This window comes from Lasioglossum baleicum, unplaced genomic scaffold, assembly GCF_051020765.1.
Source record: "Lasioglossum baleicum unplaced genomic scaffold, iyLasBale1 scaffold0025, whole genome shotgun sequence".
In the NCBI taxonomy this organism is placed as follows: Eukaryota; Metazoa; Arthropoda; class Insecta; order Hymenoptera; family Halictidae; genus Lasioglossum; species Lasioglossum baleicum.
The window spans coordinates 1-24,255 of NW_027469085.1; the positions used below are offsets into that span (position 1 = coordinate 1).

The 24,255-nt window shown below is 38.0% G+C and overlaps 1 protein-coding gene across 7 annotated transcripts in view; it reads left to right on the top strand.

Annotated features, from left to right (window-relative positions):
* Positions 1–19: 19 nt before the first annotated feature.
* Positions 20–24,255, top strand: part of Ca-alpha1t (Ca[2+]-channel protein alpha[[1]] subunit T) — a 63,185-nt gene continuing 38,949 nt past the window's right edge. For 2 of the 7 annotated variants that reach the window (XM_076445376.1, XM_076445382.1), the window contains exon 1: positions 12,982–23,620. In XM_076445376.1, coding sequence (XP_076301491.1) covers positions 23,584–23,620 — 37 coding nt within the window. In that variant the 5' untranslated portion in view covers positions 12,982–23,583. Of the gene's footprint in view, positions 5,618–12,981; positions 23,621–24,255 lie in introns of those variants that run through there. The other 5 variants (XM_076445379.1, XM_076445377.1, XM_076445378.1 and 2 more) reach the window with 5 other exon arrangements.

A 24,255-nucleotide genomic window follows, 5' to 3' on the forward strand; every position in this document is an offset into this window, starting at 1 on the left:
TCATAAGAACCATCGATATTTCAATATTTCAATATTTCAATATTTCAATAAAGGTCTACGATGAAATTCTTTTAATTATTGTCTAGCATTTGTAATTCCATATTACTTGAAGTTTATTCAATTATATTTATGGATGTAATTTGTCTATCTCTATTAATTTAATTTAACACTACGAGTGCAAAGAGTCGGTTTGTCTGATAATTTCAGTTTTCTGATTTCTAATTGGGCTGCAGCGTTTTCGAAGCTTTTTTCTTCAATTTTTCAGCGAATCGAACGCTTTTTCAATTTTCAAGATTCGACGAGCGTGTACGTCTAGTTTCTTCATCGCTGCATATCCTTTTTCCGATTTCCCTGTTTTATTTTCAGCTTCGCGTGTCGTTGGCATAGTATTTGTCTTCGCGCGGTTTCCCCGCGATTTTTTCGAACGTTCGACGTTTCTCTCTTTGTTATTTTATTTTTCTCCTCCCTCTCTTTCTCTCTTCTCCGTTGAACGCGTCTATTTCCGGGCGCAAAGTTTAAATAGCATCCGTGTATTTCTAGCACCACCTACATGTACCGGTAATTAAAACTTCTTTGCAGCAGCTAAGTGCTTCCACGATTTCCTGATTCTATTTCCAATGGCGCGGCGCTGGGATGCCGAAAAACCAAATATTTGTCTTATATGGTAGCTCCTCCATTATCCGAATGATTTACGGCGAGCCTGCTCTGCTTCCGGAGCATGATCTCGCGAATACTGTAACTGCTGTTCGCGGAACGTTTTTTCGATTTATTTTTCTCCGATAAAGTAGCGCTCGGAGTGGTCCCGCGAAAGTACGGATCTTTTAAACACCGAACCAACAAACGCAGCGGTCTGAAACGCGGTCTCAACTTATTTTGCAATATTTTCCAAGTATACAGGAATTTTTTTAGGCGGGCACAGCGGTTTTCTCCAACGTTGCAGTGATTTCTTCCAGGGAGTTTAACAGAGTTCAAGAGAAACTTGGTTGAATTGTGGTGCAAAAATTGCAAAATGAACATTTTTTTCAACAAAACTGACAAACATACCAACTTGAAAGTTTGCAGTCTTATTTAGTCTTATCTTTGGAGAATATACAGGAATTTTGTTGATGCAGATATGATTTCTTGACACGTCATCCGTTATAGCAATTTGAAACGGAGCACTTTTTCTTTTTTTGAAAAGAAATCTATCACCTCAAATAATCGAAAATCCGCCGCCGTTACGGTTGCACAAATCGACAAATGGGAAAATATTTTTCATTTGCAAGATTATACCAAAAAGCGCGTTCAACGATTTGAATATTAAAGGTTTCGGTGATTAAAGACGATAATGGAGGTTCTATCGGAATTATACAATTTAGCAACAAACAATTTAAATCCACAGCTTTCGCGCAACGCGTACAACAGTCTGTAGAAAATTATTTATCCGCCAGACTGCGGATTTTTATGCACTATCCTGTTTTGACAGTATATTTACAAAAAAAAAAATTGATTTGTGAACGAAAATTGAAGCGAAAATCTTTGTAAAATTATGTTTGGCGAATAAATTTGTTGATGAAAGGGTTCTCGTTTATGAGAAAATATTAACGATAATTTTGCAGCTAATTTTTTCAAGTGATCGATTGAGGGGAGGTACAGATTCAATGTTGCATGGTAGGATAAATAATTTTTTAAAGACCCTGCGCATGTTGCGCGTGCTGCAGCCAACATGGCCGCGGCTACTTAAAGAATGTTTACATATACGGTTCGTACACACGCAATATGCTCAAGTGCATGGTGAAGTAGTAGCTCGTATATGTGTACTCACGTATACGTATACACGAGAGAGAACTGCCGCAAAGTATACCGCTTCGAATAAATATTTATTTTGTCGTGTGTCCCTCCGCTCGGCTCTGTTCACTCAACCTTCCATGTTTCTCACACTGTGGCTATCTTCAATTTGCTGGAATTTTTCACGGAACATGGTTCGTCGATTGTCGATACGAAGCCATTTCGCTTCTATTATACTTATGTACTCTACTGACCCCTGGCAAAAACTGAATTATTGCGTTACATTCAATCATTACCGAATAATTGAATTGTATCGCGAACTGGAGTATCCGAGGTTGAATTGCGTTATCGGCAGACTGTAGATCTTCGGGCAAAATATAAAAATTCTTCAATTCAATGTAATACGAAATCGAAATGAACTATTGATATTTCATACATACATACATGTAGAATAGTAATACAACTTGGCAACAAGTAGGTACACATGTACATACATATTAACAAAGCTTTTACAATATTCGATATAATCATTTATTTATGCAGTCACTGCTTTTACCTCGTTGTATCATCGCCCGCGTTGTACCACGAACGATTTTCATAAGGGAAGTTCAGTCTCGTCGAGGAAATAACTTTTTGCCAGGGGCGAATAAGTATCTCGAGCTCATGAGGCGATAGCGAACTTGGCGACGCGACGCGCGACGCGAGAAGCTTCGCGGGAATTGTTGAGCATCGACGTGAAATTTCACAAGATACTAAATCCGAATGAGTTTGAATCGCCTTCGAATGTTTTTTCTAACCCTTAACTGCGCGCACAATTTTCTAATAGAATCGTGTGCTCTCTGGCGCGTACGGAGTATGTTTTCTTTCGTTTAAACGTTACATACTTGGGACTTGGGAAATATCGAAAAAGGATCATGGCGTGTCAGAGCGAAAAATATACGCTGTGCTGCTCGATCGAATTTTTATTCTGCTGCGTACAGTCGATAGCGGTTTTCGGTTTTCGTATTCTCCTGAATAAGAAGATGATACGCGATTTAACCTGAAATTATAAGTACGGGAATATGTTTAAACAATTTATTAAAAGGCCAAGCCAACTTTAGGCATATCTTTCTAATTTCTAATTGATTTAACAAACTAAATTTGGAAGCGATCATTTTTTTCATCATTATTTATGCAAGAATAGACATAGATCACGACAGTGTTCGATACTTATTTTCCATAAAAATTGCATAGAAATTTCTATTCTATACGACGTATAGTGAAGATTCGAAGATTCTATTGTATTTCAATCACTATAATCATGTAAAGATTAGATAGTCTTCTCTGAAATGTTCTCTTTTTACTTGTTTAATCTCGCATCAGCTTGTTAGCTAGCTAGTAGCAATCACTTGAAATTTTCATTGTGTAGTATACTAAACTATTTCTTACCAAATGTAACACATTCTCTCTTGTATATTCGTCAAGATCTAGTAATCGTGCTAGTATTTCAAAAACATGTGTATACATAAATTATACTTATACATATATCTCTAGACTTTAGGCAATGGTAATTATTATCAACTAGTTTGCGTTGCTATAGCGTGTAACGTAGTTTTGTCTGTTTTTTTTTAGTAGGTTGTGATTCTTCTAGAGTAATTATAGTAATTTGGGTACTCTGTCACGCTCTGTCACGCTTTTTTCGATTATCCGTCTTCTTTTCTCGCATCTTTATTATTTCAATACTTCTCTATCGCGTGTTTCAAAGATAGTTTCTTGATTCTTTGATGCAGCAATTTTCTATTGCTGGAGACAGTGGAGAGTGAAAATACAACAGAAATTCTTAAGCATCCGCAGTCATAACTAATTGGTCACTAAACAATTCTATCATCTTTTAGAAACCGACAAAGTAATTCTGCAAACATCGTTCCACCGTTTTGCGTGATTAGTATATATACAGTATGTACTACGCACGTTATGTGCGCGCAGTTAAGGGTTAATTTTCTTAAAAATAAACGCTCAAGCCTGGTAGAAATCCTTAGATTATGACTGAACGTCGAGAGCCGAGTTCAACTTGAAAACGAAATTTCAAGGAGAGTGATCTATTTGTATTATGGAAAACTCTTTTCGTTCGCTGTTCTCCGTTGCATTTCCGTCGAATCAATTCTCCAATAATAGAAAATCGAAGACAATTATCGCGGCAGCGATTTGAAAGTCGATAGAATAACAATGTACGTGTACATATGTATAGTTTCTAATCGCATCGTGCGCGAAGAAGCTCATTGATATCGAATTAATGTAAATGTTCGAACAGCGGACGCGTTAAAGCGCAACAAATCACGGGTGCCGGTTTCTAGTAAAAATAAACGGGCGAAATAACGGGTCGCATTGAAATCACCGTGATTGTTTGAGTTGATTGTCGGAGTCCGACCCGAGTTTGCCGATACCACGATCCACGATCCACGATCCACGATCCACGATATGTATATATGTACTGTGTACATACCAGCATTAACGACAAACTTGCTCGCTAGTGTACGGGCTGTATAAAAAGCAATGGTCATCCGTCCAAAAACCAACTCCGTGTAAAAAACAGCTTTACCAAAAATTTTCTTCGATAAGTATGGAGTGGGGTAAGTCCGTCTACGCGGGGCAAGTCCGTTAATTGGTTATTTTTATTATTGTATACATAATATCAACGAACTATTCTACATAGTCCAATATTTTATGTCGCCCAAGAATAAAGGCGTTCTCCTCGCTTAAATCAACCAATGTCAAACAATCACGTGCGAGGTACATACAACTCTCTTTCAGGTTACCCAACCCAGGGTTATTTTAAGTTTAGGTAAGTACAACAAATATCGATATGTAGGTTTACATTAAATAAATCGTTTTTATTGTATTTTTTTAAATTTATTGAGAAAAACACTGTGACGATCTTGCCCCCCGTAATTATATTACACACGTATGGGTAACTATAAAACTAAACAATATATTATATTTAATGCAATAAAGTGCTAAAATTTTGTAGCAGGCTTGATATGTAATATGTAATTCTTTTCCTGCCCCGTAGCACTTGAAACAAGGTTCGAGGGCAGGTTTTACATAACTCTCATTGTCAGAGACGGACTTGCCCCATTTTCGGGGCAAAAATAAAATGTCCTATCAAAATGATGATTTTCAAGCAAAATTGGAATCCTACATAATACTAATTTATCGGTAATAACTGTGGCAAGAGTTCGATGCCAAGAACGTTAAGTTTTTACATACCGGACTGAAAATACCCCACTTTACAAGCAATTTTGCGGCGAGTTTCTCTAAACAAATGTCCACCGATCCAGAGGTGTAGATTCACCCCTAGGACGGACGACCATTACTTTTTATACACCCTGTACACAAGTTTTACCACCCAAACGACAAAATATTTATACGTCTCGCATCTCTCGTTACATCGTTGACCCGTGTGTATGGATGGTATACTGTGTCGTGCATACAACGTATTCGACGAAACGACTGTCGATCATTCGCTCGAGCTAATTAAACTTTACTCGGCGGACACTGCGTCGCTTTCGTCCGTCTCTTATGCGCCAATAATGTCAATCACCGGTCCACTATTTTTCGCAATTTAACTTGCTCGTTTATTGGAAGCGTCAGACTAAAAATTATGCCGAATCAATGGCTAACTCTATCCTAAACGACACGTTTATCCGACTAGTCCCATATACTTATTCCCCCAAAGAAAAAACTCGCTAGACCGGCTAGACGATTAAAAATCTAGAAACTAGACGTAAGTACATGACTTTAGGGGGCAGTGACTATTGTTTCGCTGTTGCAGGTTACTCTCGGACGAGTACTCGGTTCGATCACGCATTTAGTAAGCTCTAGTAGAGAACAATGTGCAGTGCATATATATCTCTCTATATACATATATATATGTATATACATATATATCTAAATCTAAACTGCATAGACACAATAATATGGGATAGACGTGCATTCATGTGTGTGCATATTGTATATGTATATACATGCATAGGTCACGTGCGCATATGTATATATCTCTATCTATCTATCTATCTATCTATCTATCTATCCATCTATCTGAATCTGTCTATCTACTTCTATGTATACTTCCATCTATCTTCATTCTATTTCCGTTCGTACTTAATCCTTGGAAGGAGGACGCTTTCGACTAATGTACAGTCGCGGCGATGCCTGGGTCCATTTCGACTCGCTCACTCCTTCTCGAAAAACAGCAATAAATTAATATTATTGGCGCAACTGGTCGTTTTGCGATGGAGGTCTAAACGTGCCCAGGTTAAGCCGTTCGGGGGTTGATCATTGTCCGAGTGTACAAATATGTATTATATAGTGTGTCACGCAACATAGTAGCATGCCACCTTGCGAGAGGGATGATTAAAACTAAAACACCGTTTCGAATCAGGGGACATGTTTCGCAAGGTTCGATCAGTGTTTTAGCTGTCTCTGTGTTTCACCTGTCTCGCGTACTGCCGCACCGCGCTGTTTTCTATTGTATGTACATACCGCGCGCGGTGTCGTCCTCGTTGCCTATCGCGTGCATACATACAGGGTGTCGTCTTCTAAATCGCGATCCGACCCTGTACAGTTGAAAATGATCGCGTCGCAGAATGTTTGCGCTGACGAGTCGAGGATTTCGACGAGGATGTTGCGCAGACAGCCAGCGTTCTTACTCTTACAGAGAGTCTTCTTACACAGCGAACCTTTGATCTTCGCGGCCCCAAATTGGGTGACCTTGACGCGACGCGTACGGGCAGCGTTGCCGCGTCTTTCACACGCTGCTAGCCCCAATACAATTACATATATAACAAGGGGATTTTGATCTTTAATTTTGTCAAGTTGTTGTGTCGTGCAGCAGACGGAGGGATATACAATTATTAGGTAATTTTAGCAACAATACTATTTCCCTGTGTCTAGGATTTTCCGCGTTAACATTTTGCGCGTATGCGAAGCCACACACCAAAGCCAAACTTTGGTTCGTAATAACTAGAACACGGCTGTGTAAACACATTTACACCGTCGTAATCTGAATTTCGTGGTTGAGAGCTTTGGCAATCTGAAAATGAGATAAAAGCACGAAACTTTCGTTGCAACTTTTTAATTTAACATATTCACCCCGGCGCGCGGCGCAGTGCTCTGTCCCACCGCACCGGCGCGTTACATTATAATTTTAGAAATATTCACCCTCACCCTGTCGGAAAGAGAGAGAGAGAGAGAGAGAGAGAGAGAGAGAGCGCAACAGTTTCCTTCAAGACACACAACACATACAAATTTTAGATTTATCATTCCGGGAGAGAAGGGAATTAAACAGCAATGCGATGCGACCTGGAAATAGCAATCAGAAAATCCGGGGAATAAACGTTTTGACCATTATTATACCACCGTCAAACTAACGAGCCCCAATAACTTGAAACAAAATTAATTGCTCCGCGGTGTAAGGGAGATGGAGATGGCGATGAGGGGAGGGGTGGGGAGGGTGGGATGGAGGAATCTCCAAGTGTGATTAATGAATCACGAACGAATTTGTCAAGGTCGTTCGTGGCCCTCAGTTCGCTAATTAATGCGCCAGTTTTTGAGACGCGTAATCGGCTTTACGGATTTCTACCTTATGTGGACAAATACGCGTTCTCTCCTCTCCTATCCGTGCCCCCCTCCCGCCTTGCGCTTATCCACAAGGTAAATTAATATTTATCTCCCGCTGCGCAGTCCGGCATAAGCTCAGGGGGCTTAAGGAGATCCTCCGCAATGTCTCCGTTAAATGTCACGGCTATATCCAACCGATATAAACACGCGACATGTCGTGTATAGTCCGCGGACAAAGTGTCACGAATTCGACAAATCACCGCGCGCGTTCAGGGTTGATCGATCTTTAACCCATTAAAGCGGCAGCGTTCGACGATTTTATGGCTGGATTGCTTCAAACGGTTTTTTATATCTATTCAAATTTTTACGTGTATATCTTTTTGCTGGGTGTCTCAAATAAATGGGATCATCTAACTTCATCTCCCTTATTTATCGTAGTATGACAAAACTTGTGAATTTCTCTCTCTCTCTCTCTCTCTCTCTCTCTCTATCTCTATTCGCACAGCATAATCCAAGAAACAAACAATTCTCAAGCTCTTCAAATTTCAATACGCAACATGGCGACCTTTGCCTGCCTTCTTGAATCACTGCGCAAGCATCCTTGTCGAAATATGCAACTAACAATAAGCAGAGCGAATGCTCTCCGATGTCGAGTATAGATCTTGTGAAACGGTCGGTACAGTGGTGCTCACTTAAATTTCCAAAATTTAGGACACAGAAGTAAAATTCGAGCATCAACGAAGAAAATGTCAAATTTAGATGATATTTGTTCTAACTTTTCAAACACTGGGTACCAGTGGATCGTTGAGATTCTTCTGCTTAAACTGAGACACCAAACACGACGCAAATCGACCTACTTTCGTAGACTTCGTAGATAGCGATCATATGTACGTACATATGCCCTTAATTATGCTATCTGACCAAGTCCATAAAACTAGTCCGATATACGTCTTGTTTGGACTGATTTTATATAATCGGAAAAATCTCGACAATCCACTGGTACTATCATCGGAAGTTTGTCTCCTCTACTGGAAAGTAGTTTTATTCTATTCGCATAGCAGATGTAGCGAATTTAAGCGAGCACTACTGTGTAGAATGCGAGCGTATTATACATACATGCATAGTACGATGCGAACGGGAATTGAATGCGAATGACAGGAACCTTTAACCAGAGGATTGTTGGTCTGCACATGGCACGGTGACGAGCTCGAATGTCTTTCCTCGTGTCTTCGTCGGCATCTTCAGCTCTCTTCGAATCCTTTCGATGCACGAATCGATGTTCTATATTCTCAACATCTCGATATCGTGTTGCTCTCTTCTTGTGTGTCTTCGCATATCTCTCTCTCTCTCTCTCTCTCTTTTTCTTTTAATTTCTCTCTCTCTCTCCCTGACTGTCTCTTTCTATTTCTCTGTATCACCACTCTCTAGATCTACACGCTGATCTCGTTTGTCTCTTATTTGTTCCTGTTCATCAATAATATTCGATCATCCGCGATCTTGGTGCATACTTCGTGCGCACACTATGTGCGAGGTTCATGACTTCTGGACTATAGACTATAGACTATACATAAAGTATAGACTATATCACTATATGTAGACATAGACTATAGATTATAGATCAAGATACCTTGGAGAGAGTATTTTTAATAATAAATACTTACTATAAATACTTTTTAAAAGTTACAGTCATACATATCGTTCCAATTTGAAGGATTTCTACGAGTTGATAAATAATGAAATTTGGTTGTGATACAACAAAATAAAATGAATGAAACTCTATTAGGAAAACAATGGAAGATTGCATGAAGTAGCATATCAGAATTAGAACTTTTAACAGAAGCCATGGAGGAAAATAAAAAGTGAAAAGTATTCAATTTTGCTAGGGAGTTTGCTGGAAACAAAGAGTGTACAGTGTACGGCCCAGCGATGTTGTTTTTAGCGATGGATGTAAATTTAATCCTTTTGAATCGGAACGACGAAGAATAGCGAAGCGAAAGAAAAATGAAGAATTCAAAGTTAAAAGCACGTAGCTCGCACAAAGCCCAGAGACTGAAATATACATACATACATACATACATACATACATACATACATACATACATACATACATACATACATACATACATACATACATACATACATACATACATACATACATACATACATACATACATACATACATACATACATACATACATACATACATACATACATACATACATACATACATACATACATACATAACATACATACATACATACATACATACATACATACATACATACATACATACATACATACATACATACATACATACATACATACATACATACATACATACATACATAACATACATACATACATACATACATACATACATACATACATACATACATACATACATACATACATACATACATACATACATACATACATACATACATACATACATACATACATACATACATACATACATACATACATACATACATACATACATACATACATACATACATACATACATACATACATACATACATACATACATACATACATACATACATACATACATACATACATACATACATACATACATACATACATACATACATACATACATACATACATACATACATACATACATACATACATACATACATACATACATACATACATACATACATACATACATACATACATACATACATACATACATACATACATACATACATACATACATACATACATACATACATACATACATACATACATACATACATACATACATACATACATACATACATACATACATACATACATACATACATACATACATACATACATACATACATACATACATACATACATACATACATACATACATACATACATACATACATACATACATACATACATACATACATACATACATACATACATACATACATACATACATACATACATACATACATACATACATACATACATACATACATACATACATACATACATACATACATACATACATACATACATACATACATACATACATACATACATACATACATACATACATACATACATACATACATACATACATACATACATACATACATACATACATACATACATACATACATACATACATACATACATACATACATACATACATACATACATACATACATACATACATACATACATACATACATACATACATACATACATACATACATACATACATACATACATACATACATACATACATACATACATACATACATACATACATACATACATACATACATACATACATACATACATACATACATACATACATACATACATACATACATACATACATACATACATACATACATACATACATACATACATACATACATACATACATACATACATACATACATACATACATACATACATACATACATACATACATACATACATACATACATACATACATACATACATACATACATACATACATACATACATACATACATACATACATACATACATACATACATACATACATACATACATACATACATACATACATACATACATACATACATACATACATACATACATACATACATACATACATACATACATACATACATACATACATACATACATACATACATACATACATACATACATACATACATACATACATACATACATACATACATACATACATACATACATACATACATACATACATACATACATACATACATACATACATACATACATACATACATACATACATACATACATACATACATACATACATACATACATACATACATACATACATACATACATACATACATACATACATACATACATACATACATACATACATACATACATACATACATACATACATACATACATACATACATACATACATACATACATACATACATACATACATACATACATACATACATACATACATACATACATACATACATACATACATACATACATACATACATACATACATACATACATACATACATACATACATACATACATACATACATACATACATACATACATACATACATACATACATACATACATACATACATACATACATACATACATACATACATACATACATACATACATACATACATACATACATACATACATACATACATACATACATACATACATACATACATACATACATACATACATACATACATACATACATACATACATACATACATACATACATACATACATACATACATACATACATACATACATACATACATACATACATACATACATACATACATACATACATACATACATACATACATACATACATACATACATACATACATACATACATACATACATACATACATACATACATACATACATACATACATACATACATACATACATACATACATACATACATACATACATACATACATACATACATACATACATACATACATACATACATACATACATACATACATACATACATACATACATACATACATACATACATACATACATACATACATACATACATACATACATACATACATACATACATACATACATACATACATACATACATACATACATACATACATACATACATACATACATACATACATACATACATACATACATACATACATACATACATACATACATACATACATACATACATACATACATACATACATACATACATACATACATACATACATACATACATACATACATACATACATACATACATACATACATACATACATACATACATACATACATACATACATACATACATACATACATACATACATACATACATACATACATACATACATACATACATACATACATACATACATACATACATACATACATACATACATACATACATACATACATACATACATACATACATACATACATACATACATACATACATACATACATACATACATACATACATACATACATACATACATACATACATACATACATACATACATACATACATACATACATACATACATACATACATACATACATACATACATACATACATACATACATACATACATACATACATACATACATACATACATACATACATACATACATACATACATACATACATACATACATACATACATACATACATACATACATACATACATACATACATACATACATACATACATACATACATACATACATACATACATACATACATACATACATACATACATACATACATACATACATACATACATACATACATACATACATACATACATACATACATACATACATACATACATACATACATACATACATACATACATACATACATACATACATACATACATACATACATACATACATACATACATACATACATACATACATACATACATACATACATACATACATACATACATACATACATACATACATACATACATACATACATACATACATACATACATACATACATACATACATACATACATACATACATACATACATACATACATACATACATACATACATACATACATACATACATACATACATACATACATACATACATACATACATACATACATACATACATACATACATACATACATACATACATACATACATACATACATACGTGCTCGCATGAGAACCTTTTTCGATATTTAGGAATGGAAAATTAGTTTCCAGCTCATTTTTTATCTCTAATGTTTTTTGACTTGTAAAGGACTAAACTTGATTTCTCAACGTAAAAAATAATTTTTCAAACTGCTGTCATTTTTGCGAATGATCGAATTTCTTAAAAATTCTACATTTTAGGTGATACCTTCCAGTTTCAAAATAAAAAAGAAAGATATTAAAGATAAGAGTAATGTTAACATCGCTGTAAAAAATCGAAATTTTTCACGTATCGAATATCCGAAAAAAGATTCCCGAAGATAGTATGGGGCCCCATGCTGCTTGCACCGATTTCTGCGCCACTGTTTATCGGTGAAAATTAATTGAATCGCAGTCACATGTCCGCGGAAGTCGCGAGTAGAAAAATTCTGGATCTTTTCAAATAAACTTGGTCCCACTCGCGTTTGCTATTGTTCGGTGGTTGAATGACCAGTGCGAATAGAGGACGGCGGGGAACAAAGCGCGCAGGAAAATAAATGGGATTTGGAATTCGCTTGCAGAGAGAGAGAGAGAGGGAGACTAGAGTCGACGTTGCACAGTGAATAACAAGTTTGAAACGTGACCGTGGGGCAATTTCATTATACGGCTAATAATCGAATCTTTTCGAAACTGGACTTCCTCTGTGCAACCTGTTACGTCCAATTTTCCTCAAAATTGATTTGTCCGTTTAGACCGATTCATCCAACTTGTAGATGCCGAAAGTGGGACGAGTATTTATTGTTTTACAAAGAAATAGCGATCTTTTATGGAAAAATCATTGGGTACGTTTTGGATTGTATACTTTTAACTGAGATTTCGCGAGACAGGATTGCTTGGTTCGCTCTTACGTGGAAATCTGACTTTATTTGTAAAGCGCTGTGGGAAATTCCCGACGACGCGACGCGACGGTCAAAATTCGTAGCAAGTACATTGTATGTAGTTTGACTGTTCTTTTGCACGATTGTGGCTTGGCTTCCGGTCAATAACTATGTTGTCTTGGCCGTCGCCAAACGAGGTGTCGCAAACTTTTGATCCGATTTGTTGCAGCGTGGGGAATTTCCACATTTGATTTATTGTATACATAGGGTATACTAGAGTATACAGTATACGCGAGATAGTAGAATACATTATATTTATTCGAGATAATCAATAGTTCGCATCTTCCAAACAATTTTCGAACCTGTGAAACGATAACTTACTCCCACCTTTCCACCCTCTTCCAATTTCACGAGCTGTACATCATATTTCATTTCGAACAAAATCCCAGACATTGACGTCAAAAAGTGATCGATTTAGTTTGAAATGACCCATTTCACCGTGCAGTACAATATTTCCTATTTTCTAATTAGGAGACAAGATTTATTTCGTTATTACTTCTCTCCCCACTCCCCAGTCGCGTTACTTTTGCTCAACTACTATACTTCTACATTTATGTATGTTTGTAGACAAATTTACTTTGCAAACGTTGATTTAGGTTGTCTTACGATTAAATGAAATTGTATTTTAGTATTTTCAAGTAGTACTCGATGCAAGCATCAAGTGATTGGTATTTCGTTCGAACATTTAAAGATTGAAAACATTATTTCAGATGTTGTGCCAATATGGATGGAAATAATTTTTGTGAGTGATGAATATTTTCTCAGAAACTATAGAAAATTTTCCGCGGCCGTGCCACTTCTTCCAGCACACGAATCCTACATGTATCCTTTCAGTTCCCCGTCGTCGTCGTCGTCGTCGTCGTCGTCGTCGTCGTCGTCGTTCACGGTGGCAATAAGTTAAGACGATTTATGATACCACACATCCAAAGAACGAAAGGACTCAGTTCTGCTTCTTCACTTTCTATCGATTTCACTGTCCACATCTGGCTTTTGTCACCAGGGAGGGCTGAATGTTTCAAGCGTCCTTGAATCATTTAAGGATTCTCGAAGCTAGGCTGTTAAGCTGGCGAATACGCTGGACTTGGACTTATCGTTAGACCGACTACTAGACTAGACACTGCGACGAACAAATAAAAGGAAATCCGCGGATCCGTTTACGAGCCTCGGACTTTCGAAATCATTTTTTGACTTTTACGGTGTCGCGCCAGTCCCTGCTCGTTTCGCTAGGTTTCGAATTTTGCCTTTTACGTACACATATGTACATATGTACATAGCTGCGGAAAGCGCCAACAGTGTAACAGAGGACCATTTGTGTGGAGGACCTCCGCGCCACGCCGCAGCTGCGGAGGGCGTGCCGTTTTCTATAAAATCAGCTTCATTTCGAAGTTGGAATTCTAAACATATTTTGGGATGCGTGAGAAGAGTGAGAATATGGTAATACGTTTGTTCCGTTCTGCGACACGTTATGCAGCGAAACCTGACATTTCCACCATTTCGCATCGTTTTTTATTCATTTGTTTCGAGTTGCGTCTACAGCAAGGTCATTAGCAACTTGTGCAACTTCCTGGTTACATTGTGTGTGACGTATAACCATGCTGTGCATTGCGTTATTTATATTACATACATGACACTTCGGAGAATGTGTTACACAGTGTTACTACCGCGTATTTTTGACCGCGAGTACAGACTGTTCAAAAAGTTTGTATATTCCATTTGAATTTTTTACTAGATTCCAAATATACATATATGTATGTATATTCGAGTTATTTTTACTAATTAATACATACTATTGCAGTAAAATATTAGTTGGAATTATTTTTATCAATGGACACTCGCCACTCGGTTAAATTGGTGTGTTAATTATTTCCAAAAACTATTTTCACGTATTAATTGTACGAAGTGTACATCGACTCGTTAAGTGCTAAATTTGATAAATTTTAACGAGCTGTTTCTTCAAGAATTCCGTTCGGTTTCAGCTTCGGTCGATAGGTCCTCAAAAATCTATATTTGCATAAACAACGGCGCTCTTTCAACATTGGTTTTTCGCATCCACACACACACACACACACACACACACACACACACACACACACGTGCATTTAGAGATACCCTATACGAGTTTATAGTCTGTCAATACTCTGTCATAATGATTAACACATACATACCCGGAACGAGTCTATACGTATAGTAGATTGAGGAAAACTCTGATCCGTCGAGAGTTTATATGCACATTGTGTTTGTGGGTTGGTGTGTTGGTAGGATGGTGGTTGTAAATTGTAAACAAAAAAATCTATAAAACGTATCTCTCTCTCTAGAGGCGTTCTGTGACCTATCTATCTATGTATATCTATCTATCTATCTATCTATCTATATCGAGTCCTTCGGCAGTACTGCAAAAAAGAAGATGGTAGTTGGTGACGTCATTGGGAACAGAGCGAAGTGACCTTGAACCGCCAACTAAATCGATGCTGAGAATAGTAACGTTTAAGGGACGCGTTGAATGAATGGAATTTAGAGAAGAGAGTCTCTCTCTCTCTCTCTTCCCCCCAACCCCCTTTCTCCCCACATCGGAATATCCTGGAGGTGCATGTTTTCACCTATGTAACGGCAGATATCATGATTCCTCGAAGCTGTCATGCCGGCGACGCGACGGTTTCTTGCTTACGTGACGACAAAAGTCATTTGCTTTTCTCCGTGTCACTTTACAAACGATTTACTGTCACGTGAAAACGTGATTTAAGGGGCTGTATTCACCACGGGAACAACACTATGCATATACATATGTATACGTTTCTCTTACATTTTTCTGCTTCTTCTTCTATTATGTATCATTATTATACGTTATTTTTGGCGATAGATCAAAACTTTATTAGCAACTCAGAAATTCAGTATAAAAAGGATTATAATTTAAGGCTTTTTTGTGGGTGGAATAGTTTCGAGGACTTTCAGATTACCTTCACTTTTTTTTAGAAGGGAAACTCTTTTTTTACACTAGCGTATCGTCATTAATATTTTTCATAAAGGAGGTATGTATTATGTATGTATGTACCTCGTATTCGATAAAATATTTGAACGAGGAAAGCGAAACAGGGGATTAATTGATATGTACATCGATGCGTCGAAAGAGTGTTAATTCATACATGATTTGTTACTTAAGATTGAGAGGTTGCTTAATTTGACCTGTGAGAACTGTGCTTTTGCCTATTGATTCCGGGCACTGACAACAAGTCGACGAGGGTCGACGACGCTGTCTTTCACGGCGCGGCAGTCAATTGACTTTCGGTGCCATTGATTTATGCGATGCGAACAGGTTCGCCAGAGCGTTGCGTGTCGTAGTGCTTGATTCGAAATACATACATACATACGCTACACACCACATACACACCCAAGGCGGTCGATGGTGTTGTGTCGCGGGCTGTGCGCAACGTGTGCAGACGAAGCTACAGTGAGAACTGTGTCAAGAGGGATGGGAAGGGGGTGGGGTGGGACCATGCCATGAGTCTCAATGGTAGCGGGTGTACACTCCATGCAAGAAACTGTTTGCACGAGCACACAAACACACACACGCACGCACGCACGCACACGCACGCACACGCACGCACGCACGCACACACACACACACACACACACACACACACACACACACACACACACACAAACACCGGGAACCTTCTACGTTTTCGTCCATTAGCATTATTGCGTCAAGCTCATTGGCGATTTTTCCTTCTACCGATGTTCTCCATGGAAAAAATTATATCAACACTTTTTAGGAACATGGTCGCCAACTATTTACCATTTACTTGTGTTATTTTTTAAAAATTAAATTGAGGGAGGTTTTACTAGTTACTACGAAGTAGAGACAGTGATTTGTAAGTGTACGTGATTTATTAAAGATGTTTTACCAATTGATTGGATCGAAATGTAATTCAGCGTTTCAGATTTCCACTCTTTTTATTCATCCATCGCATGACGAATTTCGGACCAAGGAATTTTTTCCTCGGCTTCGAGAAGTCGAAATTGTTGTACCTTGCGAGATACATATGTATTGTATTAGAATGAGCACTAATTCGCACGATTTCGCAATGATTGAGCACTCTCGCATTCCAACAAGAACCTTGTCCATGCGTTCGAGTACATAGATGTTTTACAAACGAGAAGCACGTGCAGCACATCACGAGCATAGAAATAGTCGTATCGCGTTATAGTACCGGGCACTAGTAGCAGTAAAGCAACCGGCAAACTTCACAAGCATTCGGGAGAGTAATTGTAATTCAAATGACAAAACACATTTTGGACGGACTTCTCGGAAAATGTAACAGTAATTAAGGCTAGATGATTAATGATTCACTTAAAATACCGAGCAACTTACAGATTGTCGGAATGAAAAATAACTGAAAAAGACAAATTGTATTACCAATTGAATGGGAAATCCATTGCTCGAATTGATGATAAGATTTGAGATTTTACCCAGCGCTACAACAAAGACGAGCGAAACGAAACGAAACAGAAATGTAAAATCATTATACAAATGCAGTAACGCGCGGTATCATAAAACAATAAAAGCGGTGTTGCAAAGGTGGAAAACTGCCAAGAGAAAGAAGAGGGAACCGTCGTCGTTCCCAGTGGAAAAGAAAAAGGGAATGGGAATGGGAAAAGGAAAGGAAACGGAAAATTGATCGATAAAGAGATTTTCCGAACACGTTTCTCTCGGAATGTTTTTCAAACTGGTAGCACACACGCGCACGCATACATCTGGGAAACCGTTAAACCGATTGACTTCCGCTTTTACACTCGTACGCGTTTTCACGCGCCTTTACACGCTCGGAACAGACGCGACACCGTTGTAGGTGTGTATGTATGTACTGTATGTATTACTACACATATACCGGCGACCATAACCATAAGCATTACGTTTGCATTGGGACGATTATGCATTAATACAAACTAAATTAAATGGATTTTTTCCATTATTATAATGTTACAAGTGTAATTACATACTAGAATGATATTTCACTGAATTATTTCTAATATACATATATTTGTCAATGATACATTTCTCAATAGTGACAAGTTTTAGTTATATTCGCAAAAGTCCTGTTCTCAATATGAAAATAATATTAAACTTTCAATTTGGAAATTTTTGAAGCGTCGCGCGTCGCGTCTCATCGTTCTGTACAGTTTCAAAGATGACCGCGATTGGTTTGCGAAATGGTCGAGAGGGAGAGGGAGAGGGAGAGGGAGAGGGAGAGGGAGAGAGAGAGAGATAGGATCATTAATAAATACTAAACAAGTTGCCACAATTGGACGTAGCCAATTAAGATGGTCGAAAGGTTTGCCCTTAGAGGTTTTTCCGGTGACCATCAGAAATCAGAACCATTCGAAAAACCCCTCCGAGTCAAATATTATCAGCCCTCGAGCTTTCCCGCGAGGGTAGATACAAGGTAAATTAGATTTTGCGGTTTCCGTGCATTTTCCGGTCTCTGCTGTGTTCTGAAATTCTGAAAAAATTTGACATATTTTGGATGTTGACGCCCATTTTAGAGAATTTTTTCAGATTTTTTTGTTGCATACTGTGCTCGTAAACAATGAAAAACTAGGCACATTATCAAACGTATGAAACGTCTCTATTGAAATAGCGCATCTATGTCCTCGGATTTTTTTCTTCTAGAAAATCTAAGGCATTTAGGCGTTCCCGTTCAAATGCCTCGGCCTCGCATAACAATTTCGCAGGCTTGTGTGAGTTAGGTGATATGTACACCGACGCGACGCGCGACGGTAGAGTCCGTGCAGCCATATCAAAATCCTTTGTATGTATCGGATTTTCTAATAAAGAGCAAGAATCCAGCAGAATATTTGCACATACCCAGAGGGAATCGTTGTTTATGTGCGGCCTTTTTGGCGGATATTCGCTGTGCATGTGCGAATATTCCGCACTGGATTCTCGCTGTCTATTAGAAACTCCGATACAAAGGGCTCTGATATGCCCTCTATACGTATATGTATAGGTCCCACTCACTCGGTATGTGGGTCATGCAAGAATTTACCTACGTTTCTTCGCCAAGTATTGCCAAAGTTCCCCTCAGTATGTATCACGGTGCGCGGCGAAATCTCTTGCGACGAGTTTCTACTTTTCTAGTATATGACACAGGACAATTTTCAGAAATAAGGGAATGGTTCAAACAATAATCTCGCATATGCGGGTTCATTTAATGAACCTTCCGTAGAGCATAGTGCAATGTGATATGCAATCGATGATAATAGCACACCAAATGCACACATTTCATTGATCGATAAACAGAATCGATGAACAGAAATAAACGTGTGTACGCGTATATGCACACGCACGTACGCGCACACATTAATATGTCTAATAAAAAAAAACGCAATATGTACATATAATGAATTTTAACGAATATATTACAATAAGAAAGAAAATTTGTGGTCGCAGGGGAAGAAAAATGGCTGCGGGAAGGGCGTCGAAATGACACGATAATTACGAGACAATGGAGGCTCGCGCGGTAACAAGCTGTGTAGAAATACGGGGGGCGTATCGGGCGCATCTCTCTATTAAATGTTTTTGTTACGGTAACCGACATTGTTTGGCGGCGGCACCACACGATGCGAATGAATAGCACGCCGATAAGAGCAGCCCTCGGAACAAAACAAGAGCGTTTACTTTCTTGCGTTCGCTAGAAACGCCGCGAACGTCGCAGCCCTAAACACTAAAGGGGCGTTAGCAGTTTCCTTTCTTATCGTTTCACTTGACTCGTTCGCGTCAACTATGTTCTCTCGAAAATATGTTAGTTATAGTGGATCGCGAAACTGTTCGAACGCTCGCTGTATTAAAACTTTGAACAATCAAAATACATGTACATGTTAGGTTAGACTTGAGAAATTTTAAGCAAATCCGATGAAATTTGTAGAAATTCTAAAATTTGTATTGTGCAAGGACGATAAAAATATTTTTGTATACGAAGCGAAAATTCGCGCGTGCTTTGTCATAAATAATATTAGTTTGTATACCGACTAATGTACGAACTACATACATATACATACTATCGCGCGTACTCGGTTTCGTCGTAAATGCATAAAATCCGCATTCTACTAACAGAGTGTAGAATTTTCCGCATCCGCGTTATACTCGAACAGCCCTATTAAATTGAGACGTGAATGCCAATGCGAGAAAGCATGATTGAACTGGAACCTTCTAGAGAAGCCAATTGACACGATCATGACAGCATAGATTGAAGTGGGTGCAGACACGCGTTCACGGCTGCATTTTGATCGACCAAAACGTGATCGCAAATATCCAACAAGGCCGTTGCTACGTACGGAGTACACGGAGTGTGTACAAGTGTTACGCGGAAGTCTGTCGGTTCAGAGGGCTGTTGTTCACCTCGCACGCCCGAGTTGCGCGCCAAGTATATGTACTACAATACGTATACATACAAGTATTATACAACTACAACTACAACTATACTATACCAATGCCATAGTAGTCGAAGCGCAGCGAGAAGGAGAAGAGGAGCGCACCATGTCGGACAGACAGAATACCGGCGTCGAGTGTCTGACTCGCATCACTTGCAATTAGAATGCAACGCGTGTGCGTATGCGTATGCGTACCATCTCTGTCCGCGTACCGACTTCCTTCGCTGACCAGTGCACCAACATCAAATTCGTATCTCGTATCTCGAACGAAAAAATTACATTAGTATAATTGAAGTGAAAACTTGTTTAGGCGCACCGCGTACACAATTGCTGGGCACTGGGCACTGGGCACCGAATCAGTCTGATTTGATCCAAGATTTGAAGGGCTGTGTAATAAGCTGACTCCCTAAAGGGCTTCTACGATAACCACACCACGTTGAACGATTCAATTTTATAAGGCAGTGTACGCGCGTTTCCACGTCTGTATAAACGACGGTAATCGAATATCGCAATGACTAACAAATAAGTTTAGTAAATTGAATAGCGAAGCAACGTTATGTAGAATGAACTACCATATATGTATACTGTAGAGCATTGTGTATTACTGGAAATAGGTCTCGATTGTCCCCCAGACAACAAATTTCCTCATCGTCAACGCGAATGTAGTAGGCTCATACTCTCTTCTGCATGACACGAATCAACCAAAACTCTGGATTCCAACAGCGAGATCGCCATTTTGGAGTTCGCGATGTATCGTATATATTGTATATTATACAATGACTCGCAATCGGCGGTACAATAAGTCGAAGAATCTTGATCCCTTGTAAGAAAGTTGGCGGAAAGGGTCTAGAGTGAGATTTTTTTCTGCTGTAATTTTCGCTTTCGAGACAATCGAATTTGAATATTCCTGTGTCGGGTACTTGCGCGCGCGCGCTATCGAACAGCAAAATGGCCGACGCACCTCATCGATCATCGTTTTCCCACTCGTTGTCAGCACGAATGCATGCGTGTCGAAGGAATTTGTCGAATTTGGTCTTTTCGACGAACGGAAACTCGTGCACGGAAATGTTATTTTGTGTTTTCCACGGACTTTCGCGTTTAGGATCTCGACAACTCTTCGACTTGTGCGACTGGCTGCGAGCTCTCAGGCGCACTATACATACATACGCATGTACACTTGCCAGATATTAGTACAATTCGGTCTACTCGCGAACGTCCACCAACATCGGAACAATTCTCGATCGTCACGGACAACGGTTTGCAACGGTATACCGTGCCTGTGTTCAAGTATAAATACATACTGTATACGCGTACGTCTTCGGACTCGCTGCATATACATATACATACACGGTGTGCGCATAAACGAAGCATGTGACGAGTGCATCCGTGCATCCGTGCATCCGTGCATACACACGCAACCACTTAACTGTAAGGAACGATATTGTACTCTGTTCGAGTCGCTTCACTGCACCACCTTTTACTCCTGAATTACTTGTACGCGCGTACGCACATACACACACGCGCGCGCGCGCGCACACTTGAAACGAAAGATGTTTGACATTAACCGGGACATACAATGTGATAATTGGTTTTTCCGTGTTTTGCTTTTTTATCGCGCGGAATACGAAGATGAACTTGAGTTTTTGTTCGATTATACAAATATGTAATACTATTGAAATATGTTATTCGAAAGAGTATCGCGAACTCTGAACAAGAAAGTATGTATTAATGTATACGCGAGGGGTCGAAAACTAACAAGTATCAAGATATTTTTTAGTTGATCTTAAGTGGAAGCACAATCGCATAATTAAATGTGACACATTACAATGAAAAAAGAAATCGATAAAAGTTAGAGGAGATCTCGCTGAATACTTTACGAAGACATGAAAAATCGAACGATCTCATTGCACGTCTTACAAGTTGATGTAAAGCAAGTTTTGTTCGAAGCTTTTTGTTATGCAACGAGTAAATCGGTAATATGTAAAAGGTTGTGCGGTTGAGTGACTCACCCCGTGCATACACGCACATTTTTACGTGAGGGGAGAATTGTGGATGCGGGGGCGTTTGAACGGTATTGTTTAAAGCGATATTAATCGTGGTCCATTGGTTTTCCAGCGATCTCGAGAAGTACTTCGAGTATCAGGGTCAGGACTACATTTGCTCGCGGCCGGACGACAACGGAATGCACTCTTGCAGTAACTTGCCGCCGCTCAAGTTCGGTGAGTGCGCACCTTCAACGCCCTTCACAATGGGCCGATTTCCCTTTTTTCCGCGTCTCCCATACACCTTTCTTTCTTCTTTTCTTTTTAACGCCCGCCTGTGCCCCCTGTGCCTACTGCCTACCCTCCCGGCCTCCCGGTTCCATTCGCGGAACGCTTTCGCGCCTATCTATCCATGGATGCTGGAATTCCATCGAAAGAATCGAAAAACATGGCATATCTTTTTTTTATGGTAAACATTAAAAATATGCAATGTTCGAGTCGAAAAGCTTGTCAACCGTTTGAAATATCGACGAAGCGCCGCGCCGCGCCGCGCCGCGCCACGACCATGACTTTAAACAAAATCTGTTAACGCTTATACAAACTACAAATGGATAATATAGCATGTTTATTTGTGTTATTATTTTTCTTATAACGTTTTACCAGAGAATGTGCTGCAAGATACTTGATAATATTTTTCGATGCAGTGGACACGTTTATTCCGTAAAAATTGTACGATACTTTTTAACCTGCACTGTACGACTCGAAAAAAATATTCGATACTTATTTTTCCAGTGACCATCATTCATATTCAGAGGATGAAAATAACCCTGAAAGTTCGACATGCAAACCATATTCTGCTTATATGTATTGGT